This window comes from Pipistrellus kuhlii, unplaced genomic scaffold, assembly GCF_014108245.1.
Source record: "Pipistrellus kuhlii isolate mPipKuh1 unplaced genomic scaffold, mPipKuh1.p scaffold_m20_p_13, whole genome shotgun sequence".
In the NCBI taxonomy this organism is placed as follows: domain Eukaryota; kingdom Metazoa; phylum Chordata; class Mammalia; order Chiroptera; family Vespertilionidae; genus Pipistrellus; species Pipistrellus kuhlii.
In genome coordinates this window covers 580,288-606,216 of record NW_023425438.1, presented here as the reverse complement: position 1 = coordinate 606,216, position 25,929 = coordinate 580,288, and the positions used below count along the sequence as shown (strand labels likewise).

General features: G+C 57.8%; 1 protein-coding gene across 1 annotated transcript; it reads right to left on the bottom strand.

The window, feature by feature from the left end:
• Nucleotides 1–2,716: 2,716 nt before the first annotated feature.
• On the bottom strand, nt 2,717–25,477 carry TRIB2 (tribbles pseudokinase 2). Its single transcript, XM_036434638.2, has 3 exons — nt 23,798–25,477; nt 18,700–18,992; nt 2,717–5,172 (listed from the first exon to the last, which is right to left on the bottom strand). Exons 1-3 carry the CDS (start codon nt 24,068–24,070, stop codon nt 4,704–4,706), a joined length of 1,035 nt encoding a protein of 344 aa, XP_036290531.1. The 5' UTR covers nt 24,071–25,477; the 3' UTR covers nt 2,717–4,703.
• Nucleotides 25,478–25,929: the final 452 nt, after the last annotated feature.

The window sequence follows — 25,929 nt, the reverse complement described above, 5'->3', positions numbered from 1 at the left end:
CTCCTGCTTAATCCCAGGCAGGGAAAGAGCAAGGAAATTGGATCGGCCTATCTGTGCCCGAACAAAAGCCACCGGTGGGCTTCAGAACTGGCAGAGGCCGTGTTCTAATGATGTGCCCCTTAGAAACCTGGGCTCGGAAGGAACATTAGCAGCACAGAGTCCCCCAGCACAAATGGCCCCACAATTAGCACTTGTTCCTGCAAACCTCCCACGTGCCAGGCAGGGGAGGCTTGCCGGAACCTGATGCCGGGGATGCAGAGTGATGGCACCGGACAACAAGCGCTGTGCGGATTGAGAGGCCCGGGCTAATCGGCCAGAAAGCCACGGCCCTCTGCACTGCGCGCTGTCTTTGCATGGAGTGTGAAGGAAGCTAACCCACAGCTTGGTGTCCATGGTATGCACCTGGGCTAGTTTGTGTGTGACTTCCCACACACGCTTGTCTCTGATGAGAGCAGCACCGCCGTTTCTCTTCCTTCCCTCCCGGCCATTCTCTCTGGACTCTGAGGCAGTGTCTCCTCCTCCAGGACCCGGGCAGTCTTGGACAGGCGGGAGCCCATTTTAGAGGCTGGCATGAACCCATGGGCCTGCGCCACCCACCATCCTGCCTGCCTATGGCCTGTCCATGTCCTGCACTGACATGACCCAGGAGGCACTTGTTAACGTCTCAGGGCCAGTGAGTGGGCCCTCGCTGGGCTGCCGTCACTCCTTTTCAATGAGGGGCACGATGGATGGGGTTGCCCGTGGAAACCACCCTCCTGATTCTCTGTGGCTGACTGAGACGCTCGTTTCTGGAGGGGGATGATCTCCAGGGAGGTTTCCAATCAGGCTCCAGTAGATGCTGAATCCTGGATCACTGGGCCCTGGGGAAGGCGGGCCACCCCAGGACTTTTATTAGACTAACCCCGAGAGCTGGACTCAGAAATAGTACCAGGCTTTGGGACTCATCAGGCTGTGGAGTCCGTGCCTGACTCGATCCTCACAGGGCGTTTATCTTGGGGAAATCATGTGCCTCCCAGGCTCCGCTCCTAATCCTATCTAATAAAATTGCCAAGGCGAAACAGGTGTGGCTCAGTGGATAGAGCGTCGGTCTGCGGACTGAAAGGTCCCAGGTTCGATTCTGGTCAAGGGCATGTACATTGGTTGCTGGTCGATGATTCTCTCTCATCGATGTTTCTAGCTATCTATCCCTCTCCCTTCCTCTCTGTGAAAAAATCAATAAATTATATTTTTAAAAAATAAAAAATAAAAATAAATAAATAAAAGTGCCAAAACCGGTTTGGCTCAGTGGATAGAGCATAGGCCTACAGACTGAAAGGTCCCGGGTTCGATTCCAGTCAAAGGCATGTACCTTGGTTGCGGGCACATTCCCTGTAGGGGGTGTGTAAGAGGCAGCTGATGGATGTTTCTCTCTCATCGATGTTTCTAACTCTCTATCCCTCTCTCTTCCTCTCTGTAAAAAAATCAATAAAATGGATATTTTAAAAAAAAGTGTGATATGCAATTGACCATCACTCCAAGACACAGCATGGCCACCCCTTGTGGTCAAAGATGGCTGCCCTCATGTGGAAACAAGATGGCCTCCATAAGATGGCCTGCAGGGGAGGGCAGTTGTAGGCAGTTAGGGATGAACAGGCCAGCAGAGGAGGGCAGTTGGGGCAAACGAGGCCACCAAGGGAGGGAAGTTGGGGGGATCTAGGCCTACAGAGGAGGGTGGTTGTGGGCGATCAGGCCAGCAGAGGAGGGCAGTTGGGGCAGACCAGGCCTGCTGAGGAGGACAGTAGGGGGGGGGGGCAGGCCTACAGGAGAGGGCAGCTGGGGGGAAACCAGGCCTGCAGGGTATGGCAGTTGTTATTGTTGGGGGGAATGGGGGGTTAGGCTAGGTCTGCTGGCGAAGGCAGTTGTGGGCAATCAGGCCAGCATGGAGGGCAGTTAGGGGTGACTGGGCCAGCAGAGGAGGGCAGGTTAGGAGAGATCAGACCTGCAGGGGAGGACTGTTGTAGGGGACCAGGACAGCAGGGAGGGCAGTTGGGGTGTGGGGGACCCAGGCCTGCAGGGGAGAACAGTTGGGAGGGACCCAGGCCTGAAGGGGAGGGCAGTTGGGGGTGACCAGGCCTGCAGGGGAGGACAGGGGTAACCAGTCTGGCATGGGAGGGCAGTTAGGGGTGTCCAGGCCATCAGGGGAGGGGCAATCGGGCCATCAGGGGAGCAGTTAAGCTGGCAAGGGAGTGGTTAGGGGGTGATCAGCCTGGCAGGAAGCAGCAGTTAGGGGCAATCAGGCAGGCAGGCAAACGATTGGGAGCCAGCAGTCCTGGATTCTGAGAGGGATGTCCGACTGCCCATTTCCTAAACGGGCAATCGGACATACATTGAGGGGCTCCAGATTGCAGAGGGTGCAGGCTGGGCTAAAGGACACACTCCACCCCATCCCTGTGCACGAATTTTGTGCACCAGGACTGTAGTCTGAAATAAGAACACAACTCACACCTCCAAAGGCAGGGGTGACCACTCACTCAGGGAGAGAGACAAGTCAGGGAGCCGTTACTCCTGAGCGGCCAGAGCACGCCAGTCATGAGGGAATGCAGCCTTGGCCTTGTCTGAGCAGCAGGGATGGCTGCTTGGGAACGAGAGAAGACCCTGGAGAACATGTGAGTTCCCAGCTGGTGCACAGCAGCCACAAACCTCCAAATCAGGAAGTCACCTTTGCCAGACCTCGGACTTTTAGTTAAATACGCACAATTTTATTGATTGAAGGGATTAGGACAAAAACATGAAACCAAATACAGGACAAAGCACCAGAGGCCACAGATTCCCACCATGCACGTCACCCATCTCTCCTCCTCCCGGGTCCTTCAAAAATACAGGGGGAGGGAAGGAGGCAGGTCCTCCTCCTCACCACAGCACCATCCTCAGAGTGTGAGACACCTCTCTCCTCTCCATCTTCTGTCATCAACATAGAAGCCAGGGCACGTCCGTGGCCGCCTTGTCTCCGCACACAAACGGGGGCGCCGCCCTCTCGGGAAGCGGCTGGCCGGGCTCCTGTTGGGCAGGCGTGAAGCATCCACGGTCCGCACATACATGCCACATACGATAATGGAGCACAGATTCAAGTAACATTTACATACTAAGAGTCCACGTGTCACCTACCCAAAAACAGGACCAGTTCACAAAAATGGATACAGGCAGTAAGATCCAAACAACTGAGGTACTGGAAACACAAGTATTTATGCCCAAAGAGTTCTGTATCATACAGCGATAGAAAAGTCGTTAATAAAAAAAAAAAAAACATTGGCCACTCAAAATCAAATAGAGCTAGCTAGAAAAGCCAAAGGAAAGGTTATTTCGGCAACAGAAATACTCAAACAGTAAAAAAAAAAAAAAGAAAAAAATATATATATGTGTGTGTATATATATATATAAATGTTAACGACAGCATGTAGCATGTCATCCCAAGTCAACCCGTAATTGAAGTACTGGCTTAATACATCACGATGTGACATTTTCCTTAATAAATAGAAGAGTTCTCAAAGATATAAAGGTGCGTGTGTGGGTAGAAGCTGTTTTTATTTATATCATCCTCGCTTATCAGCTTATTGTCTTTCCCGCTTATCTCTACCGAGGGTTTCTGTCCAGACCAGAGGGCCTTCGCAGGCAGGAGGGCCATTCTTCCCGAAGAACACGGGAGAGCTGCCCTGTGTGTCACACCTGGGGCACAACCTGCTTTGCTCCGCTCACCTCCAATCAAAGACGAAAAAGAGAGCCCCGGGTTGTAGAAGCTTCCAGAAGCTTCCGAGGCCAAGCTTCCCGCTCTCTCACTGCCATCTCCGCCCAGCGGGGTGCCTTCTGGGCAGCCCTGGTCATTCAAGAGGAAAAAAAAAAAGATGAAGGAGGCAAAGGCCTTTCTCCTTTCATCTTTCTTTCTTGAAACCAGGAGGGCAGTGATGCTCTGGAAGTTTGACGTCTAAGAGCTTCCTGCCACAAACCAATGGACACGAAACAGAATAGCTTATTAGAGGCCGGGCCCCTCCCCTTTTCAGGGAGCCAAGAATGAACACGTCACTTCCTGACTGGGATAGTAAAAACTTGAGTTCGAAGGAATGAGTTGAGAGCGCGATGAAGAGACACAAACTGGACTTTCTTTTAGCGTAGCACCCAGGTTTCACGTCAGTCTGTGTGCACCGAATTTTCTGTAAGTGACCGTGTAATTGTCAGATAGGTGGTTGGCTTGTTTCGAAAGGAAAAAAGAAAAGGGGAAAAAAAAAAAAAGGGAAACCCTTGGCCGATTGTACCTTCCCTGAATCATGACAAGAAGTTAGATGCTAACAGTGCGATGCCGAGATGTGGGTTTGAGGCAGAGAGTTTCGATTCTGTCAGGATCTGCAACTAGTTTTGAACAAAATGAAAAGTGGGCGTAGACGGAGCCAACTGAGGAGGGGTGGTCTCGGGGCTCCAACAGGGAGGAGACACGGAAGGGGGCTTCCCCCCACCCCTGCCCCGGCCCCAGAGCCTGACCCCACCACACACCTCTCGCCCCCATGCTACATGTTCAGTTAGCTCCTTGAAGGTTTTCCTTCTTTGAACCAAGAAACCTGTGAGTCAGTGCCATTCCTGCTACGGAGCCAGGTGACCCATGGGCCCTGGAAGAAGTCCCTTCTTTGCTGCCCTCTGCCGCTCCGGTACCAGCCCAGTCTCTGCGGGGCACGAGCTCAGTTAAAGAAAGGGTCCAAGTTCTCCTCCATGTTGACATCCGGCACCAGCTGGTCAGACACCTCCTTAGCACCATATCCCGAACTGGAGACGCTGAAATCTGTGGAAAACCAAGGATGGTCCAGAATCTCCTGCGAGGTGAGCCGCTCGGAAGGCTCCCGCCGCAGGATGCTCCGGATGAGGCACTTGGCCTTGGGCGACAGCGTCTCTGGAATGTTGAACTGGCCGCGCCGGATCTTGCTGAAGAGGGAGCTGGGCTCAATGTCATGGAAAGGGTAGCGCCCCACCAGCATGGTGTACAGCATCACGCCCAGGCTCCACACGTCGGCGGCCTTGCCCGAGTAGCTGCCGCTGGTGTTCAGGATCTCCGGGCTCACGTAGGCCGGGCAGCCGTGCTTGTCGGAGAGCGAGTCATCATCTCCCCGCAGGATGTAGGCGTCTTCCAGGCTTTCCAGCTTGACCCGGGTCCTGCAAGGGAAGGAGGGACACGTGAGCTCCTGAGGGTGCTCCCACACATCATTACAGCACAGCTCCTGCTGGGTGCCCATCCTCCACCCACTCACCAGCCTTCAACATGACTTCCTGAGCACCTTCTCGGTGCCCGACCCTCCTCCAGAGCTGGGGACACAAGAGTGAACAAGACTGACTAGGACTTTGCATGAAGCTTACAACCTATTGGGGGACTCCCCCCTTTGGCAAGGAAACAGGTCACAAATGACAGCACTGCCTCGTCTTAGTGCTGAGGGAACAAGACATTAAGTCACATCTGAGTAATGACGGGGATTCCCAAGATCTGAACTCAGATCGCACCAACTGGGAAGCTGAGAGAGGCTCTGTCCACCTGGTAAACCTGGCACCCACCGTCTGCAAGGTCCTCTCACGTTACTCAAGTGCCCTCTGGCCTCACATAATGCTTTGGTTAGACATGGGAGATAGTGCGATCCTACCTTACAGGTAAGACATGGAGGCTCAGGTTTTGAGTAATGTGCTCAGAGCCTTTTAGCTGGGAAACAAAAGGCCTGACCTCATGTCTCCCTAAGTCAACCATGTTGCACGTGTATGCATGCGTGTGTGCTTACGTGCATGGCTGTGGGTGCGTGAATAATAGCATGAGCCCAAGATCCTTCTCAAACTTGTCACACTGTTCCCCAATCGTCCCCCTGCCCTGTGAGGACCATAGTGCTGGCTGACACAAATGGAGGACTCTGACGAGTGCACTGGGTAAGAACAGAGATAGAGAAATTTCATGAAATTCTTGGAATCTAAGCCTTTCTACCAGTACAGTGGGCCTGATATCATCACTGGGTATAAAATAATGTAAGTGCTCAGTAAACACTTTGGGTTGAATTCTTGTCATTAGCTATACATAATTTCCAGTGAAGGGATCAAGGACCAGGATGTGAAGTGACTTGCTCAAGACTGAGGACTGTCCCCGACCCAGTACCATAAGCTCCCAGCCTAGTGTTCTATGTTCAGCCAAGAGGCCTCCTGAGGATCCCCATCTCCCCACCTTGCAATTCTTCAAGGGGAAAATGGAGAATTACTACCTGTCAGTGCTTAAAACCATAATCCTCCTCCTACTCTCCCAGCCCAGAACACTGCCACACCCACAGAGTTCCAGTGGTTCCCAGGCCCCATAAACTTGGCGAACCCTATTCCATCACCCTGATCATGGCTTGCTATGAAGGTGACATAGGACAGGGAGGAGGGACAGGATTTGGGGTGAGAACCTCATAAATAGCACCAACGAGGTCCCACAAGGTCCGTATCAGTCACATCAAGTGGTTCCTTCATGTCCCTGTTGACAGGTGCATGAGGCTCACATGCACAGAGAAGAGAAAAGTGCTTGGAAACACGGCAAGGTCCTCAGTCAGAGCCCAGACACCGGACCATCACTGCTACTTCTCGCCTTCCTCCTACTGTGCATCTTAGCCTCTTAGGGCGATGGCCACCGCTGCTCACAGAGCCCCAGAAAGGAGGTGGGGCTCAAACACACCCAGGGAGAGCTCCACAGGAAAGGTCCGAGAAAATCTCGGCTGAATCTAAGATCTCCTATCGATATTTGCTTTTTCTTTTTAAATATATTTGCATTGATTTCAGAGAGGAAGGGAGAGGGAGAGAGAGAGAAACATCAATGATGAGAGAGAATCATTGATCTGCTGCCTCCTACACGTCCCACACTGGGGATGGAGCCCACAACCCAGCCTGTACACTGACTGGGAATTGAGCCGTGACCTCACAGGTCATACATAGTTGGACACACACACACTGAGCCACACCGGTCGGGCTAAGATCTCATATTTGGGTCGTAGCAGTTTCAAAGACCAAGGAGTGACTACCGCCTTGGACTCATTTCTCTCCATGAGCAAGCAATGGTGTGAGTTCGAGCCAGGAGTGGGGATGGGGGCCAGACTTCTCCACCTGCTGGGCGGCTGTGGAGGAGTCGCTCAACCTCCACGCTTCTCAGCCTCACAGAGGCCTGCTGAAGAAGGTCATCTCGCGTTTTTTTATTTTAGTTGTTTATTGTGGTGCAATTTGCACAAAACTCCCCACTTTTACCATTGTGAAGTGTAAGGGTCATTAGCATGAAGTACCTTCTCACTGTTGTGCATCTATCTAGACAAGACAGCCTGAGCTCAGCTGGATGGCCATGGGGGGTCTAGGACACCGAGCAACGGACCTGCTACATGTGCTTCCTGTGAGCCATGGTGCCCTGCGGTCCACACCTTCCCCTCCTCTCCAGACAGCGAACGGCTAGAAAAGCAGAAAGGGGCTAGGGGCTCACTGGAGTGGTGCTGGCTAGGCACAGACCCCGTCTCGCGTTGCTTTTTCTCCTCCAGGAGGGCAGGAGGCACTGACCCCCAGCAGCCTCAGTACCGGCAGCGATTGGAGGGGAGTCAGTGAAACGCAGGGGTGGAGGGGAAGGAAGGCAAACCGCAAGCACTCGTGGGCTCTCTCCCAGCTTCCTCCGCCCACTGTCACCCTTACACGCTCCTGCCACGCTCAGGAGCCACACTCCTCACCTCCAAGTTCACGGTCTCAGCAGCAGAGGGGCTGTGGGAATAATCATCGCAGTGGCAAGAACAGTAATAATGATAATAAGCCAGCGGGCGAGGGGCACAGCGGAGTGAGCACTAAGTGGAATCGGGGGTCAAGCCTGGTGCCGGGCTCCTCTGAGGACAGGCACCAAGTAAGGCCAGCACCTTTGCCGAGGCCACAGGGACCCGCCGGCATCTCAGCTTCGCCTTCAGCCACCATCCCTCTCTCCATCCCAGCCTCTCACTGTTCCTCAACCACGCAGACCGACCTGGGGCTTTCCTGGGCCTTTGAACAGGGCCCCCCTCAGGCCCTAATCCCAAATGCTCTTCCCAGACGCCAGTGCAGCTCACTCCCGCTCTCTCCGGTCTCTGCACACGTGAACTTCCTGAACCATCCCCTACAGCGCAGCCCCCGCCCCGCTGCGCCCTGCACCTCACCACCTCAACACAGCGCAGCATCTTTCTACACTAAGGGTGTCGAATTCAATCAGAGAAGGGGCCAAAATCTAAAATCCAGCCTAAATCGCGGGCCGAATGGTTTACTGAACAGTCATAAACTGTCATTGTGATGGAAACGCAGCGGAGTGCAGTGATGACAGCGCGGTGCGGGCCACGTTGCAAGGCCTGGCGGGACGGATTTGGCCCGCGGGCCTTGTGTTTGACACATGTGTTCTACACGTAGGCATGGTCGCTCCATGTCTTACTCCCGTGTCACCGCGGGGTGATGGCCTCATTCCCCCTGCGGGAGCCATGGCAGCTGGCGGAGGTCACTTGCACACAGAGACCATCACCGGCTTTCCTGCTGTGCCCTCAGCACCTGCGCTGGTCCTGGCACACGGCAGACACAGCAGACACGCTGCCCACGGGTGAGAGGCGTGTGGGCTCAGCTTTAAAGAAACAAGCTCAGCTTTAAAGACCCTCCCTGGCCAGGCTTAGGTGAGGTCAAGTGAAGGAGCCATGGAAGGCAGGAGGGTGCAGGGAGGGTCCCAGCCCTTCCAGGGACAGACTGCAGCGCCTCGAGCTCCTTCTGCTAAGTCACATCTAAACCCTGTCACTCTTGTCCCTGTCCAGGTCACACCCCTAGGTTCAGAGTCTCTCCGCCCTCCCCCCTCCGCCACGCCTCCCACCTGCAGGCAGCAGGGACCACACCAGCATCCTAAACCCTCTACTGGGATCCTTCTCCAGAAAGGGCCCCAGAACCTGCTTAATTTAAGGGCTCTCTCTGGTCAACAAACCCCTCCCCGCAGCTCCTCCCCTCCCCACCTGGAGGCCAGACTCAGCGGCTATGCAAATACCTAGGGAACTTGAGAGTGAAGTCAAGACACCCCCTGCGCTGTGGTCCAGCTGTCCCCGAGCTCACCCATCATCTGTTTTGTCCCCACCTACTTGTCACATCCGGTGGGGCGTGCGCTGGTGCAGGGCAGCCCCACAGCCTGCCAGTTCACCCCGAAAATGACCAGACACCAAAGACAGCTCTGGTGCGGATTGTGTGCTAGGTGCCTCCATCTGGTTCCAACGTTCCTCAAACCAGCTTCCAAGCACACGTGATCTTTCCTCCATGGGGGCCTGAGCCCGAGCTCAGAGGGTGGGCACACTCGCCCGGCTAGTGAGGCTAGCTGGGGGCTGACGCTCACCTCTCCCCGGGCTGGGAGCTCAGCCTGGGGCTCCAGCTAAGCGGGCAGACAGGGGCGCCCAGGACCAGGGCAGCGGGCCTGGCAGGAGCCTGCTCCCTGGGAGGAGGCTCACACACACACACCCCAGGCAGGGGAGGGGGCAGGGAAGGAGCAGCCAGGAAAGGGACGCGGAGGAAGCAGCATCGCGGGGCGTCTGACCCTGCCTGCTCCTGGGAACATCCTGCCCTTGTTTACATCACTCCCAGGCCGGGGTCCAGGCGGCGGCCAGGGTTACGTCTTCAGACAAGGCCCTTCCAGGGCGTGCATGTCAGGCACCGAGCGAGGCTGCAGTTCCGGCCGGGTCCCCACGGACTCATTACGCAAGGAAGGTCTCTGGGGCTTGACCCCCCTCCCCCCCGGGAATGGAGGTCACTGCCTTTGCCTCTACAAGGTGGGGGGGGGGAGGCCTGGCGGAGCACCTGCGTGGGTCCCTGTGGGAAGACATGAATGAATCTGCTTTCCACATCTGATGTCTCCGGAAGAGCCCAAGGACGACACATTTCCAGGCGGAGAAATTGATTTTCGTGACCATCGTGGCCCTCATAACTCACATGTCCATCCTCTGGGCATTTAAATGAGGAACCGGGGTGCAGGCATGACACGTGACCCCCATTTCCTCAGGTCTGTGAGGATCGGGGAGCGATGCTCCTGTAGGACTCACACAGAATCTCCAGAGAGCCAGCCACCGGGGCACCTGCTGGCCACTCAGGCTGTGCTGACTGCCACCCCGGAGCCCGGAGGGGGAGGCAGATGGACAAGCCGCAGGCAGATGGACATGGGTGTGAAGTCTACGCCCAGGTTCCTTGCTGGGCTCTTTGCCCTTGTTTTTCCCCCCCAACCTGGCCTGTCCTTCCCTCACCCAAGCGCCCAGCTCACTGCTGCTCACTTCGCTCCGTCCCGAGGGAGGTCTTCAGGACGGGCTTCCTGGAGGCGGTGGTAGATGGAGGATACAGATTCCCAAACGCGACAAGGAGGCACGGTGGCGATGCCGGTGACCGAAACGCTGTCAGTGGCCGTGGCCGTGTCCTGAAGCTCCTTGGAGGAGAGCGCCAGGAGCCGGGGCAGGCTGGGCTTGGCAGAGACGCGGCAACCCCGCATGCACCTTGCAGCCTGGCCCGGGCCCAGGCACGGCGCGGCCTGCTCTGCTTTCGACCTCTGAATGGACATGGCTCACGGGCGGCAGCCTGTGGACTTGGCCGGCCCAGCCAGTGCCAGGCCTGGTGTCGCTGGTTTCCGAGCCAGGTGAGGACGCCAGAGCCAGCGGGACACAGCTCTGCTCCCTCCGCCCAGCGCCGGCCTTCACGCTCACAAATGAGAACGTGCGGCTGCAGGGACTGAGAAGGGCTCTTTCAGCTTCTCAATTCCTGATTTAAGTTTAACTGTTCAGCTCTACAGGGAGCAACACTTCCTATATGGCCTCCTTACGATGGTAATAATTATAGGAACAGCAGCAGCCACAAAATGAACGTCTAAATGCTGGAATGTCTTGCCTGGCCAATGGCTCAATGGGTTGGACATGGGCCTATGAATTAGGAGATCAAGTGAACCAGGAGGTCATGAGTTTGATTCCCAGTCAGGACACAGGCCCAGGTTGCAGGCTCGATCCCCAGTGTGGGCTGTGCAGCAGGCAGCCGATCAATAATTCTCTCTCATCACAGATGTTTCTATCTCTCTCCCTCTCCTCTCTTCTCTGAAATCAATTAAAAAATATTTAAAAATAAATAAATAAACACTGGAATTTCTTCAGTCTGGGACTCTTAACAAAACTGAAAGGCAAATATTATATGTGTAAACTTCCTAAAAAGTAAGGAAACTGAGGCCCAGAGAATGGAATGTGCCAGGTCCTGTAAGGGTAAGGAAAAAAACTGAGCTCTGAATCCATGTCGGGAGGATCCCGAGGGGGGAGTCCTCCCCAAAGGGCACCGTGGCCCCAGCATCCCAGGTTTCCTCAGTAAAATCGGGGACACTTGTAAGGAAAACCCTGGGTGTAGAGAGACCAGCAAGGACCAGCCTACAGAGAACATCACCTACGTGCCCGAGTCACTGTAGCTCAGGAGGCGCACAGTGAAGCTGGGCCTGCCCATTTACTCAATGACAAAACTGAGGTACAGAACACGGATGCGACCTGTCCAAAGTCTCCTGGCAAATGAGTGGCAGAGCTCAGGGTCAAGCCCAAGAGTGTTTGGCCTCCAAATGTAGTGCTTCTTCCAAAATCTCAGCACTGGCCTACACCAGCAGATCAGGCCTGGCTCTTAAACCTTCACACAGCGCCCTGGGCTCTGGGCAGGAAGCGAGGAGGACAGGCTGGGCCAGGGCGGGGCCAGGCCGGGCGTTCCGCCAGGCACAGTGGGCCTGGCCAGGATGGGAAGTCCGGTGGCCTGAGGTCAGTGGAATCCGGAGAAGTCACTGAAGGCCATCCCAGGGGGTGGGTCCAAGCCGGCCAAGGGTCGGGCGAGACTGGTCAGCTGCAGCCAGGTCTGGCCTCGCTCTGCCTGCTACTGCAACACTACCCTGGCCGTCCGCCCCTGTGCCAGCAGCAGCCACCTGGGGCTGTAGCTGAGGGGGAATGGAGAGGGGGGCGGAATTAGGGAAGGACCATCCCAGCACCAAGCCAACCTGGCGGCCACCACTGGGTCTCCGGGCCCGGCCGCCAAACTTTTCCCAATAAACCTTCACTCCTTCCATTGTGGCTCCTATGCGCATATATTTTTCCAGCAGCCACTCTGAGAGCCACCATGCACCGGGTCCGGCAGAGGCAGCGAGCAGGCCAACTCTAAGGCCAAGCTGCTCACCAAGGAGCACCGAGCAGCCGGAACACCAGGAAGAGAGACACTTCCGGGAGAGGAGTCCCCAGGGAGGGCCGGTGAGCTGTGCAGGGAGCTGGACCCTCAGGGCACCTCGCACGCACCTCAGGGAGCTGGGCCTGATGAAGGAGAGATCATGGCTTAGCAAGATCAAGTGCCTGCTAGGAGGTCGCACAGTTGGGATGAGAACTCAATCCAGCTAATGCCCCCGAGTGTTCCCACTGCACCGCTGCCCAGCCTCAGGCACGGGCCTCAGCCTCATGCACGACCTCAGCCTCATACACGGGCCTCAGCCCCATGCACGGGCCTGCCTCAATCTCATGCACAAGCCTGGATCAACTGCCTGCAGGAACAGTCGCCAGAATCTTCTTGGCCCCCGGGAGAGCGGGGGAAACACCACCTCCAACGCCTTCCCTTAGGAAGGTACAGCACAGCCTGCTGTCGCCATAGGAACAGGCAGGGAATCCCCAGACAGACAAAGCAGCTCAGGGCTCCTCATCACGCCAGTGGCCTCCCGCTGCCCCGCACTTAGCCCCGCTCCTGCAGGATGCCGACCCCACATCCATCACTCCCCGATGGCCTCTCAGACAAGGTCTGCACACCATCGACCGCCAATGCTAGGACGAGGGCCCCGCCAGCCCTGTGCTCCAGCCAGCCAGGCGCACCTGCCCAGGTGCTTAGGGTCCAGAACTTTCCTTCCGTGCCCCATGGGCAGGGTGGGGCCAGGGCACAGGCCAGTCCCTTCAGCCTCCTCTGTCTCCCCACAGAGTCCCCCCAAAGCACGTCCCTTTTTACACAAAGCCTGTTGGGAGCTCCCGGCCTCTGCTCAAACTCCCTTCCCTCCCGTTGAGTCTGTTTCTAAGCAGCGACCCCCAGAGGCAGCTTCCCACGCACTGCGCTTAGGTCCTTCCTGAGGGAAATGACACCCCAACAGAGACACCCGTGGCAGGGTCTTAAGTGCTGCTTCTGCGAAAATGGTTCAGGGCAGAGGGACACGCTGGTGGATTTCTCACGTGATGTGGACCTGGGGAAGTGGTTCTCTCTGAGAGGTGTGTCCATGGCAGATCCATCCGCCTTCATCCTTCAGGTGTGAACCCGGGCAATGACACCCACGGTCTGCACTCCTCCTTGCCCCCCATTCTGTCACTGGAATCCAATCCGAGCTGCTCCATGAAGGAGGTCTTCTCTGACCCAGGCCCACCACGTTCCAGGAGTGGGGACCAGGTGGCAGCTCCCAGGAGCAGACGTGGGCACAAAGAACAGAGAGATGCCCTGTGACAGGGAGTGGGGGGTGGGGGCGGGGACTCCTCACCATCCTGGGCAAAAGGGTGGGTGCCTGAGCCTTCCCCAGGGGACGGCAGTGGTCAGCAGAAAGGAAGGGATTCCAGGAGCTCATGGCCCTGGCTGTCAAGGAAAGGGAGCGGAGTCCGGTCTCCGGGGCTCGGGGCCTGCCCACTACGCTCTGTAGGGTCTTACAGCTTCAACAGAGGCAGGAGCAGCCTGGAGATCTAAGGAAGAGCGGGAGAGATGCTAACAACAGGGAAAAAGACCTGACAAGGTTAGGGAGAGAGGAAGGGAAGGAAGGAGGGAGAAGGAGGGAGGGAGGGAGGGAGGGAGGGAGAGAGAGGAAGGGAGGGAGGGAGGAAGGGAAAGAGGGAGGGAGGGAGGGAGGGAAAGAGGGAGGGAAGGATGGAGGGAGGGAGGGAGGGAAAGAGGGAGGGAGGAAGGGAGGAAGGGAGGAAGGAGGGAGGGAGGGAGAAACACCCATATCTCCAGCATGAGGCGCAGGGTGGGGGTGGGGGTGGGGGTGGGGGTGGGGGTGGGGGTGGGGGGGGGGGGGATGGAACAGATGGCCCAGGTTCCTACACGGGGTCCCAGCTCCCTCCTGCAGACATGGGCTCAGATCAGCTTCCACCGAGCAGAGGAAATGAAATGTGTGACGTCAATTGATAAAGATCTTCTAACCGAAGAAGAAATATGTACAGAGGCATGTTTCCCCACTCACAGGGGCATTTCTGCGCAAGGAGATGTCAACCCCGGGCCTTGACTGGGGGAGGGGAGTGAGGGGGGCGGGGAGTGAGGGGGGCGGGGAGTGAGGGGTGGCAGGGAGCCTCGTCCCAAGGGAGAGGAGCTAAGCTGACCAAACAGGGACTTCCCTTGGGCAGCCCTGCCTGCACCCAAGGCTGCCCCAGCTTCGAGGACTCTTCCCCCCGAGTCAGCGAACTGGCTCTGGGTCGCCCTGAGAGCTGACCCCTGCGCCGGGAGGCTCAGGCCAGCAGGTGCGAATTCAGAGCACGCACGGGGTCCACGCACTCGTTCACTGCCTCCCCGGGGGGAAGTCTTGTTCTCTCCACCTCGGAGGAGGCGCTCCGAGCAGAGGCGGCCAGGTGACTTGGCAGGTTCAATGCAAGAGCAGAGATCCCTATCCCAACAGTGGCTCTGCCGCCGCGCGGAGTAACCGGCCTCTCCCACGCGCAGGCCTCCGGAGAGGCTGACTGCCACAGGGGCCCAGAGAGCCGCAGAGCATGCAGACACAGGACAGGAGCACACCCTCTGGGGACCTGGGCGCTTCCCTCCAGGCCGGACCCACACCCCAGGGGCCCCTGCTGTGCAGATTTGACTCCAGGAACTGTGGGTGCAAAGGGTGTGCCCAGGACGAATTCAACCAGGGTTGGGGTTTAACTTCCTCAAAACGAAAACAAAAGAAGGGGGTTGTGCCTGCAGGGCCAGAGGAGGAGCAGGGCAGGAAACAGGGCTGGTCCAGGCGAGCTGGTATCTGCTTCCTTTGCGGACATCTGGTCAACTTTCTGGCCTTACAGAGCAGAAGATTCCAGGGCATGTGCCCTTGACCTCTATCAGTCACCCTCCCAGAACTGATTCAGTGAAGATAACTCAATGGAGAGAAGAGGATGTGGCTTCAATCTGAACCCTGGCACCGCAAGAGCCCTCACACCTCCCAGAGAGACGGGCCACATTCCCCCAGGAGCCCACAGAGCCCTGGGAACGGCTCACCAGTTCCTCAATGACTGGCCCAGTTTCATCCATGACTCTAGGACCAGCTGTCCATCAGTGAGTGCCCGCCCCACCCTGGGCGCCGCAGTATCCTCTCCTTGGACTTCCGCAGCCACCTCTCAGGGATGCCACCGTTATTTCGGCTGCAGCTCAGAAACATGACATCACAGACCCAAGATCAGGTGGCTCCTAACTGGTAGAGCCAGGGTTTGCATCTCGAGCCCCAATCGAAATAAAACGGAAGCAGGAGCCGAAACCGGTTTGGCTCAGTGGTAGAGCGTCAGTCTGCGGACTGACAGGTCCCAGGTCTGCGGACTGAAAGGTCCCAGGTTCGGGCATGTACATTGGCTGCGGGCACATCCCGGTAGGGGGTGTGCAAGGGGCAGCTGGTCGATGTTTCCCTCTCATTGACGTTTCTAGCTCTCTATCTCTCTCCCTTCCTCTCTGTAAAAAAAAAATCAATTATATATATATATATATATATATATATATATATACACATATTTTTTTTTTTTTATTTTTTATTTATTTTTTTTTTTTTAATTAAACGAAAGCAGGAGAGTCTGAGATGCTGAGAATTTAACCCAGAGGCAGATGGCACGGGCACATGGGTTTCAGGTCTAGGGCAAGGCTGAGTATCATCTGTGTCCAATGTCTGCAAAGTGACCGTGGGAAATGACTGGCAGCGCCACTCGACGGCTGACCAGGGGCTCTGAGTGCCAGGTAGTCCAGGATGGAAAGTCTACCCGTGGGAGCCAGGTGGTGCCAAGTTCACTGGGTGATGCTTGTGCCTCTTATCACTTTCAAGGGCATCAAGGAAGGAGATACCTCTCTCTGGGGAGACTAATGTGCAAACACTTGGGAGATTAATAATGCTGCAGCAGCCCTTCCAAGTCTCCTCTACGCCTTCCCCCTGAGGACCAGTGCACAAAGGTTCAGAAAGCAGGCAAATGCCATCATCTCCCTTCCAAAGCCTTTCACATTCAACCCAGGTCCCACCACACTGTCCATCTGGAGAGGACGCTCAGTCCTACTGAGACACCTATGGATTAGGTCCTCGTTACCGGGACAGAAGGTGAGATCTGTCAGCAGCAAGGCCCCCACGAGGCCCCAGGGCCCCTGCAGAACTCTTGTTCCCTACAGGCCTCTGCTTGCACCACGGAGACTTGTCTGCTGAGAATCACGAGGGACAAATATGATTGATACGTGACCAACAGGGTCTCACACTCTAGGATCAAGGGGTTCAAAACCAAAACAACAGAAGAAGGAAAAGGCTACTGGGCATGATTCCCCTCTTCAAAAACTTGACAGTTGGTTAAAAAAAAAAAAGTCTTAGCAGCTACTGATGAGAACATTAAGTACGACCTTCTCAGACCTGCCAGACTGAGACACTTGCCATGTTCAGAACAGCGAGTCCCCTGGGACGGCAGCAGGCCCCAGGGCTCTGGGGCGAAGGGACAGGATTTCGAGGCTAGCGCCATCGCCATACAGGTTGTGTGACCTTGAGCAAGGTCATGTGACTCCTGTATGGCCACCACCCCCGATCGGATGGGGCGGTCCTCCTCTCCCGTGGTCCCTCGGGACAGCAGGGCTGCAGGGACCACGTGCTCTTTGACACGTGGGGGACAGATGACATGCAGCTTCCCCCCAGTGTCTAATGCTTTCTTTCTCCAAGGCAAATGCTGCTTAAGAGGCAAAAGGACTTAGCTTTGACATGTTTGCTCCAGGGAACGGTTCTGGGTTCCCAATCATATGGGACACGGGCAGAGGCCTCGAAGGGGAAGAAAAGAGAAGCATCCCACACTCTAGACCTGAGGGTACCTCCCTCTTCTTCAGTTCGTTAATAAAACTAAAAGCCATTCACTATCAAAACCCGGATGTAACTGCCACAGATCCCTCTGGTACCCCTTAATGGGCATAAATGTGGGGTGACACCGACCTCTGTGGGTCCGGGGCACCCAGGGGGGTCTGCTTGGTACACCCCTCTGGATCATAAACGCCCACGGAATTCCTCCATGTGGGTGACGCAGCCACAGGCCCTCGCCCCTTGCTAATCCCCCAGTGCTTCCCAGACGATTACTTCCAATCAGCTCAAAGCACACGCTGGGAAAACCCACGCCCAGGCCGCTGGACCGGTCTCACTCGGATGCTATCAGACGCCCGTAAGCAACAGCCTCAGCATATCACAGGCCACTGGGGCGGGTGGCAGGCAGACCGGAAGGCAGAGAGGTCTGACAGCAAGCCCTGTGCACACACACACACACACACACACACACACACACAGAGGCCATCCCGGCAATGAGCTGGGTGAGCGGGTGGCGCGTGCTAGACCTGCACTCGGGCGGTGGGCAGCCGCTCTGCGACCATGAGCGTGCACACCACTACCCGCTTCCCCCTCAGGCAGCCTGGGACCTCCGTGACATCACGCACGTAGGCCCTCCGGGGCAATGCTTGGAAGAGTCCGCACTGAAGATAAATCGGCTGCCCCCACCCCTCTGGAGAAGCACGTTATTAAAAAGGAAAAAGGAACTTGAAAGCGGTTTTTCAATCAAAGTCAGCTGGAGGGGAAGGCAGGGCCCCCATGGGGTCTGCTAAGTAGGATGTAATGAGTTAATGGGGGAACCAGGAATGGAACCCAGATGCCCAGCTTCCTGTCCAGCTGCCTCCTGCAATAACTTGGACCTTGGTGGGGCGGGGGTGCCGCGCAGCCGCCTCACCTGGAAGGCCGGTCCTCCCACGCTGTCGGTGACACACTCCTCTTTCCAGTCTTGGCCCCAGACTCCTCTCTCCTACAAACACCTCCCTGACTCTGCATCCAAGCTGGTGCTGCCACCCCCGCCCCCAACCCCATGGGACCCGCTACATCCCTTGGTTTAGGGCCTGTTCACCACCTTTGTGGTCAGTTGACTAGGAAATGTATCCTGCTATTCATAGCACTGAGAACTGTGACTAATACTATATCCTCAGGAAGTATCCATGAAAGGAGGGAATGAATGAATGAATGAATGAATGAATATTAAAGGACGGATGTCAGGCACTGAATATGCTGACAAGGATTTTGAAAATCTTGCCTCGTTCACATTGAAAACGCCACGCAGGCTGGCAGCCACCCTCAGAGTCCAGAACACCAAAACCACAATAATTAGCAGGTCACCGATACCCCGCACCTGTCCTCTGAGCACCTGATAGCACCTTGGGAGGAGAGGTGACTCATTTCCCACCTTAGGATAGTCACCTCTTTGTCCCTCCGAGCTTCCCCACCCCCAGACAACAGGCCGCAGGACAGCCTCCACCCGGCTCTCAGCACCCGGCTCTCAGCACCCGCTCTCAGCATCCCGCTCTCAGCACCCGGCTCTCAGCATCCCGCTCTCAGCATCCCGCTCTCAGCATCCCGCTCTCAGCATCCCGCTCTCAGCATCCCGCTCTCAGCAGGCTGCAGCTCGCGGTGTGGACGGAAATGAGACTCACCTCTCTTCGTCCTTGAAGATGAACTTCCGGAGCTTGAGGTCGCGCAGCACCAGCCCCCCATCGTGGCAGTGGGCCACGGCCGAGGCGATCTGGTAGAACAGTCTGGCCGCCTCCTCCTCCCTCAGCTTCTTGCACGTGCGGACGAAGGAGTGCATGTCCCCATAGCTGCGCTCGAAGAGCACGTAGGCCTTGGTCTCCCCCAGGATGATCTCGGTGATCTGGTTGATGTTGCTGTGGGCAGACAGGCAAAAGCAGGGCGCCAGGGACTCCTGGTAGCAGCTGATATCAAACACCTGGGACGGAAGGAACAGCAAGACCAGGAGTCAGGCAGAGGGGCTTCTTGGGCGGCCAATCACAGAATGTGAGCACCTCCCCCGGGGACCGGCTTCCAAGATGACATACGGTGTGCTGACCTTGAACCCCGAGCCCCCCTACCCCCCCGCCTGTGTCCTGCCAGCTGTGTGGCCTTGAAGAAGTCGCTGGACCTCTCTGGGCCTCCAAGACATCATGTGGAACAGGGGTAAATGCTATTTGGGAGTCCGATAGGAAGAAGTGACGGTAAAAAGTGTTTTGCAAGACAAAGAACTTACCACAAAAGCTCCGGTTTATTATTTTTCTCTCCCAATTGACTCTGCTGAAGAGGAATTAATGCAAAATTTGAGAACGACCTATCCCAAGCTACATAGGTAACCTACACCTTAGGTTCCTTGGGGGGAAGGGGGGAAAATAAAGAAAAGAAAAATGCACATGGGCACTATTCAGCTACCTGTGTAACCATTATAGACCACACACTTTGTCATATAGCACTACATGACACATCAGCAGCCACTAGACTGCATGCCCAGCTCCCACCCCTTCGCCTCACAGCGGGGGGATTGCAGCCTCCGAGAGCGAGGCCGCCCAGCCCCTGGCGGCAGGGCCGGGAACAGCCCGCCATCCTTGCTCCCGGGAAGGCAGGCAAGCTCCCTTCCCTCTCCCCTCCGTGGATGCCAGCTCAATGAACCAGTTATGCAATGATTTCCTCTGAATCAAAGCCAGCCTGTGCCATGCTGCCTCGTGGTGGGGTTTTCTTTCAGGAGAAAGTCCACCCTCCACGCCTTTTTGAAGCAGACAGGGGAGGCCGCAGCCTGCGGGGAGTCTGAGGGCAAACATACATACATACATACATACATACACAAACAAACAAACAAACAAACACAAATAAATAAATGGCTTCCATTCATCGGCAGCCCTCCCCTGAGCCAGGACCCCGGAGGAGCCCAGGGTCTGCAAGGTGGTTCCCCCATCTGCCTGGGAACTCAGGTTCCAGAAGCTACCCCCTGCCTGCAAGAGGTGGGGGCTGACGTGGGCGGGGCGCTTCCCTGGACAGCAGGATGGCTTCCTGTGATGGGCGCACCGTCATTTCACCTCTCCCAGTTTCTTTTTCCTGAATTAAAAGCTGCTCTCCCTCAGCAGCCTCTGGCAGAGCAGAAGGGGGAATGCTGGCCTAGAAATCACCGCATTGGGGCTCTGACCCTGGCTGGGCCTCCGCGAATCTGGGTGAGGTGGACGCTGAGCACGTAGGGTCCCCAGGCCTCCCCACGCTTCATCATCAGGAGATGCTGCTTTAGGACCCCATAGATCCCACAGGAGAGCCTGATCAATGCCTGTGTTCCCAAACGCGCCCGCGATGCCGGATTGACTTTACGAGAAGACACAGGCCTCCTGAACCCCGTCCCCGGCTGCAGGCTGCCACCTCGGCATCCAGGAGCGAAGCCGCTCTGGGCTTCACAGACTAAAACCTATGAATCACACAGGGTGAGCGAGCACCTCCTCGGCAGCGCCTGGGCGAGGAAGCACAGCGACTTTGTGAATGAACCGTCAGGAGCCATCTCAGGAAAGCCCTCGGTTTTAAGAATGAGTCCTCCAGCCTCTCCGGGGACCACAAATCACACTGTCAGAGGATGACCTCCGCGCGCTGACCCCGGAGGTCCATTCAATTAAGCATCTGCCATGCCTGAGTCAACTGGAACAGCCAGGCGGCAGGGGCAGGGACCCGGCGCCTCAGAAACTCCGAGGGCGGCGCTCTGCAGGGGCTCCTGCAGATCTGCGCTTACATAACCCGCGTGTCCGGCAGCCGCAGGCCCCGCGGCCCGAGCTCCTGCAGGTACGGTTCTTTACAATATCCTTCCCGTTTCAAGCGCATTTTTTTTTTAAATAAAAAGTGATTCTTTTGCTCAGGCCCTTTAGTCTGTGATCCTGCCCGAGGCCGAAACACTGGATGTAGATTTAAAAAAAAAAAAAAAAAAAGATTGAACATCTTCATGGCAGCACCCATGGGTAGCCACAGCCTTTGCAGAGGAGACCAAGTTCCAAGATGGTGGACAGAACAGAGAATGGGAAAGCAAGCCGGTGCTCACGTTTTCCCAAACGGGCAGCAACCAAACGTTTATTAGCAGCTATAACGGGCTTTTATGAGCTTGGATTGGTATTTAAACCATCACCTCCAAGTGCAAAATGGAGCCGTGAGCCTGCCTGGTTGGCAGCGGCTTTTGAATGCTTAATTTGGACCCTGAGGTATATAAAGTGACAGCTCAGATAAAGCAGGAAGATCGGGCCATCTTTAATAGCATTTGCAAAAAATAAAAATAAAAAAGGGGGGTGGGGGCAGCATTCTGCCAAGATGGTAGCATGTCCGTCTGCACAGTAACCACCAGCGCTTCCATGAAAGCCATAAGCTACAGGCCTTTAGAGGGCCCCTCCTCCCTCTGCTTCCAGCAGGCATGGGGACAAAAAGCGGGCTGGACTATTTGGCTTCAATGACCCTCCTCCCTGGCCTCCCCATCATGTCCCATAGAATTCTCCACACAGTCCTCTGCAAGAAGCGGCATCTTTACATTGGATCTGCTTTTGCAAATACTTCTTCCTTGGGTCAACACAGAGCTAGCTAGGACACAAGAACTCCAGGTTTTAAGACATCAAAAGGGGCGTCATCAATGCCTAGGTTTCCGCTCAGCCCGGCAGCAGGTGAAGCGCCCGCAGCACACACCTGAGGGGAGTTCACAGGAGCCGCCTGGAAACACCATGTAGAGCCCCCAGGCACACATCCCACACTCATTCCCCAACGCCGCTTGCATGAGCAGCCGCCCGTCACCCCTGGGAAGGAGGCAGGGACACAGAGGCTGCTGTGTCTTCCAGGGATGACCTCTGTGAGGCAGCACCATGATACTGCACTTAACTCCGCCGGCAGCCACACAGTCCCTGGCGAGGGGCTGCTTCAGTCTTTGCAATCGCAGGACCAGCAGCTTGAGGACAGCTGGGGGCCAGAGAGCAAGTCTGCAGAAGACACCACCGTGAGGTCAGTCAGCCCTACCATCTCGAAGAAACTGAACAGACAGAGCAGGGGCCCGAAGCACCTCTACTTTTTAAACAAAGAACTAACAGCAAAATGCAGCTGCGGAACCGGGGGGCAGAGTCCCCTTGCTTCACAGCACCCCCAGCCTTTGGGGGGAAAAAAACAAAACAGGGAAACTCCGAGCCCACGTTGAGCAGAAGCAGCAAAAGCGCTCGCTGCTGGGCGATGGGGCATATTTCATAGCGGAGTGGCAGTCTGAGGCATTCATTCATTTCACAGGATGACTACCCTATTGTGCAACGTGGCCGGCCTCCTGAGAACCCAGCCCGGCTCTCAATAGCCCACTGAGTTTTGGTTAACCAGGCGCAGTTGCTCTGGGTGTCAGTAACCCAGAAGATGCAAAATGCCAAATGCTCGGTGCAAGCAGAGAGCAGCATTGAAGAGTCTCTCCTTTCCCCGCTCCCCCCCCCCCCCCCCCCCCCGCAGCGATTGCAACACTGACTGGAGAGCCCACAAACCCCATGTTTTACAATGAAGCACTCCAGTCCCCCAGGAAATCAGGTCTGTGTTCATGGAAAAAGTGTCAGGCAATTCAAAGTCGGCAGCGGTCCCCATGCGTGATGCCGCCCCCCACCTCCCCGCTCTCCACCCCATCCCCCTGACCCCCAACCCCCACTCCCACCCGTGGGTGGGGGGAGAACAGTGAGCAAATCTAACATGAAGTGACCATGAGCTCGTGATCTATGTCCAATTCCTCGGCAGAGGTGCTCTAATGTCTTTTATTTTATTTTATTTTATTTTATTTTGCAACTATCCTCCTGCTCATCCACTGGTCTGGTGCCCCGTGGATGCCTACAAAGACACAGACACACATGCGCAAGCCAGCCGCTGCTCAGGGTCAAAGACAAAAAGGAAACTGTAGGGTCCAGGGGGTCCATCTCTGCATTGGGGAGAATATCCACCCCTGAGGCTGCAAACCTTGCAGGCAAAGGGGTCTGGGGGGAGGAAGGGGGCAGGGGCTGGGGAGAGGGGCAGCGCCAGGGGCCCTCCAGCAGGAAAGTCTGGGGATGAGAAGACACAGACACCAGCCAGGGCCCCAGAGGAGTCACTGCTTCCTGCGCCCGGAGGGTGCGGGCGGGCGGGCGGCTCTGATTTCCACCCACAGGCTCCTCTGAGGCTCCAGGCGGAGGAGAGCTCCCGGCGGGCCCCCGGCGCAGCCGGAGGGGACACCGCTGTGCGTCCCGGAGAGGGCACCTCGGAACAAAGCGCCAGCACCTGCACGCTGCTCCGAACAAAGGCTGCGAGAGGACCCCGTCCTCGGCGCCTGGAAATGAGCTGGGGGCTGGGGATTCCCTGCTCCCGGCTGCAAGGGGAGGGGGCGAGGCACCCGGAGAAATCCTCCCCGGGGCGCTGGGGCGCAGGGGCGCACAGGGAGGCGCTCCACGAGCCCCTGGGGCCACGCGTGCCCGGGGCCCCGGCCAGGTCCCGCCGCCCCCGCCGCCCCGGGCTTTCCCACGCCGCCCCCGCCGCAGCCTCCCCATTGTCTGCAGCCGGAAAACTTCACCACGAGCCGCGGGAGCAAATAAATTCAGAAACCCCTTTGGCCAGGCTTCGGGTCTCACCCGGAGACCCTCCCTGCCTCCCCCAGCCTCCAGGCCCGGGACCTCCCGCCCCCCGCCGGCCCCCTCCCGGGGCCTGGCAATCTTTTTGCAAAAACAAAAACACAACAACAAACAAAACCAACAAAGCCCAGCCCGGGCTTACCTTGCACACCAGCTCGGCCCCGCTGTGCAGATGCAGGGCGCGGAAGACGCGGTCCCCCTCCAGCGGCTCCAGCAGCAAGTACCTCCCGATGCAGGACACGCAGTGCGACAAGTTGGGGGTCTCGGGCGGGCTCGGGGAGCCGAGGTTCGGGCTGAAGCTCTGGCTGGGCTCGGCGGACCTTATGGACGACGACAGCTCCTCGAAATCCTGGGTTTTGTTCCGCGATCGCCCATGCCTCGCTATGGTGATGGGGGTGGACCTGTGTATGTTCATGGGTGTGGGGGGGCCGCGCGCCCGGCCGCCGGCGCACCAACACCCGCCGCCGGGGGACGAGTCCGAGTCGCTGGCGAGCGAGGCTGTGCAGGCGCCTCGGGGCCAAGGATGATGTTAAAAGCGGGCGCGAGGGGAGGGATGCGGCGGGAAGGGGGCCACGCGGGGAGAGAGTTCGGGGTCCCCCCGAAAGGGTGCAGCTGGGCACCTGGTCTGCTCCGAGAGCCCGGCGCCGGGGCGGGGGGCTCTGGCTCGGTCGGCAGCGGCTCGGGTCCTTTTGTTCCCCCCGAAGCGGCCGGCGGGGTGCAGGATCGCCGCGCTTTTTCAGTTTCTCTCTCCCTGGGTCTCCGACGCGGGTCCAGGCGAGGAGCCGGGCGGCTAACGGGGGAGCTGCGGCGCCGTGTCCCCCGGAGCGAGCCCCGCGCGGGCTGCGGGCGTGCAGGCAGGCGGGTCGGAGGCGCCCGGCTCGCTCGGGTCGGTGCGGTCCTCGGGGAGCGCGGCGGCCGCCACTCTCCCTCCGCGCGTTGGAGACGCGAAAAGAGAGAAAGGAAACCGGCTCGGGGCTCCCGGCTCGCGCCGCGCGGCAGGCGGACTCCGCGCTGCACCCCCTTTTTTGGTGGAAAGGGTGGGGGGCGTGGAAGGGGGGGAGGATGCCGGAGAGGGGAGTGATCTACGGTTTAACTGTAGATGGCGTCTGAGGCTTTTCCAAGATCGCAGGAGCTCTCCCAAGAATTAAACAAACAGACCGGGAGGAAAAAAAGAAGAAGAAAAAAAGCCAGGGAGCATTTCACTCGGAGCGGCCGGCGCTGCCAACAAAAGATTGCAAAGCGGGGCGCGCAGGGCGGCGCGGGCGGGCCGGCCGCCGTCAGCACCGGCTCATGCCGCCGCCGCTCCCGCTGCTCCGGACGGTCCTCCGAGGAGAGGGGGGAGGCGTGCGGGCAGAGTCCAGGGCAGATCGATGGTCTCCGGCTTCCCGAGCTTCCGGGGGTCTCCTCCGGGCGCTGCACGGGGGTGCGCCCCCAGCCCCGCCAGCCCAGAGCGCGGCGGCGCTCCTTCCTTCCCGCGGGGTCCCCGGCTCCTGCCTGGGAAGGATCTGCAACCGGAGCGCCCGGCGGCTTCCCCGCGCTGCACCCGGTGTGCCGGGAAGGGTCGGTTGGGGAAGCAATTGCAGCTTTTCTTCCTCTTCTTGGATGCGCTCCTTTCCCCCTCGGAGGGAGCGGGACGGGTGTTTCGGGTGGAAGGGGAGGGCCGGCGGTGCCCGAGGCCAGCCCCGCGCTCAGCACGCCCGCATCGCCCCGCGGCGGCGTGAAGACTGACTTACGTGGCCGGGACCTCGGAGCTAGCGGGCCGGCGGGGGTGCGCCCGGGTGCGCGCGCGCCTCGCTCGCGCCCGGTCTCCCCATTCAATGTCACCGACACATTTCCCCCGAGGCCCCGCCCATTCTCCGCGGGCTCCCCTCATTGGATCATTCTGGAGCCGGCCCCGCCCCTCCATTCTCGGGCTCTCCTCATTGGCTTCTCCTGGATCCGGCCACGCCTCTCCCCGCGCGGGCTCTCCTCATTGGGCCGCGGGCCCGTCCATCCAGATGGAGGCGGCCAGTCCCCGGGTGGCTCCAGCGCCCTCGGGCGGCGTGGGGCGGGGGCTGCCGCTGCCTCTGCAGCTCGGGGGTCGGGCCCGGGCGCGCGGGCGCTGGCCCCTGGCTCCCGGGCTCGGTCCCGGCTCCATCAACAAAGTGCAATATCCTTCCGCGGCTCCAGGGCTGGGGGTGAACGCACTGGCCTCCGAGAGGATCCATCCATCCGGGCGGCGCCTTGACTACCCGCGGGTGTCCCTCTGCCCCCCCCCCCCCTGCGGTGCCCAGT

Bases quoted from the DNA above. Each gene is read 5' to 3' on its own strand.
- TRIB2 (XM_036434638.2), bottom strand. From the start codon at position 24,070: ATGAACATACACAGGTCCACCCCCATCACCATAGCGAGGCATGGGCGA. The intron at 18,993-23,797 runs GTAAGCCCGGGC...CTTCCGTCCCAG, and splicing joins GGGCCGAGCTGGTGTGCAAG to GTGTTTGATATCAGCTGCTA. The intron at 5,173-18,699 runs GTGAGTCTCATT...CTTCCCTTGCAG, and splicing joins ATCTTCAAGGACGAAGAGAG to GACCCGGGTCAAGCTGGAAA.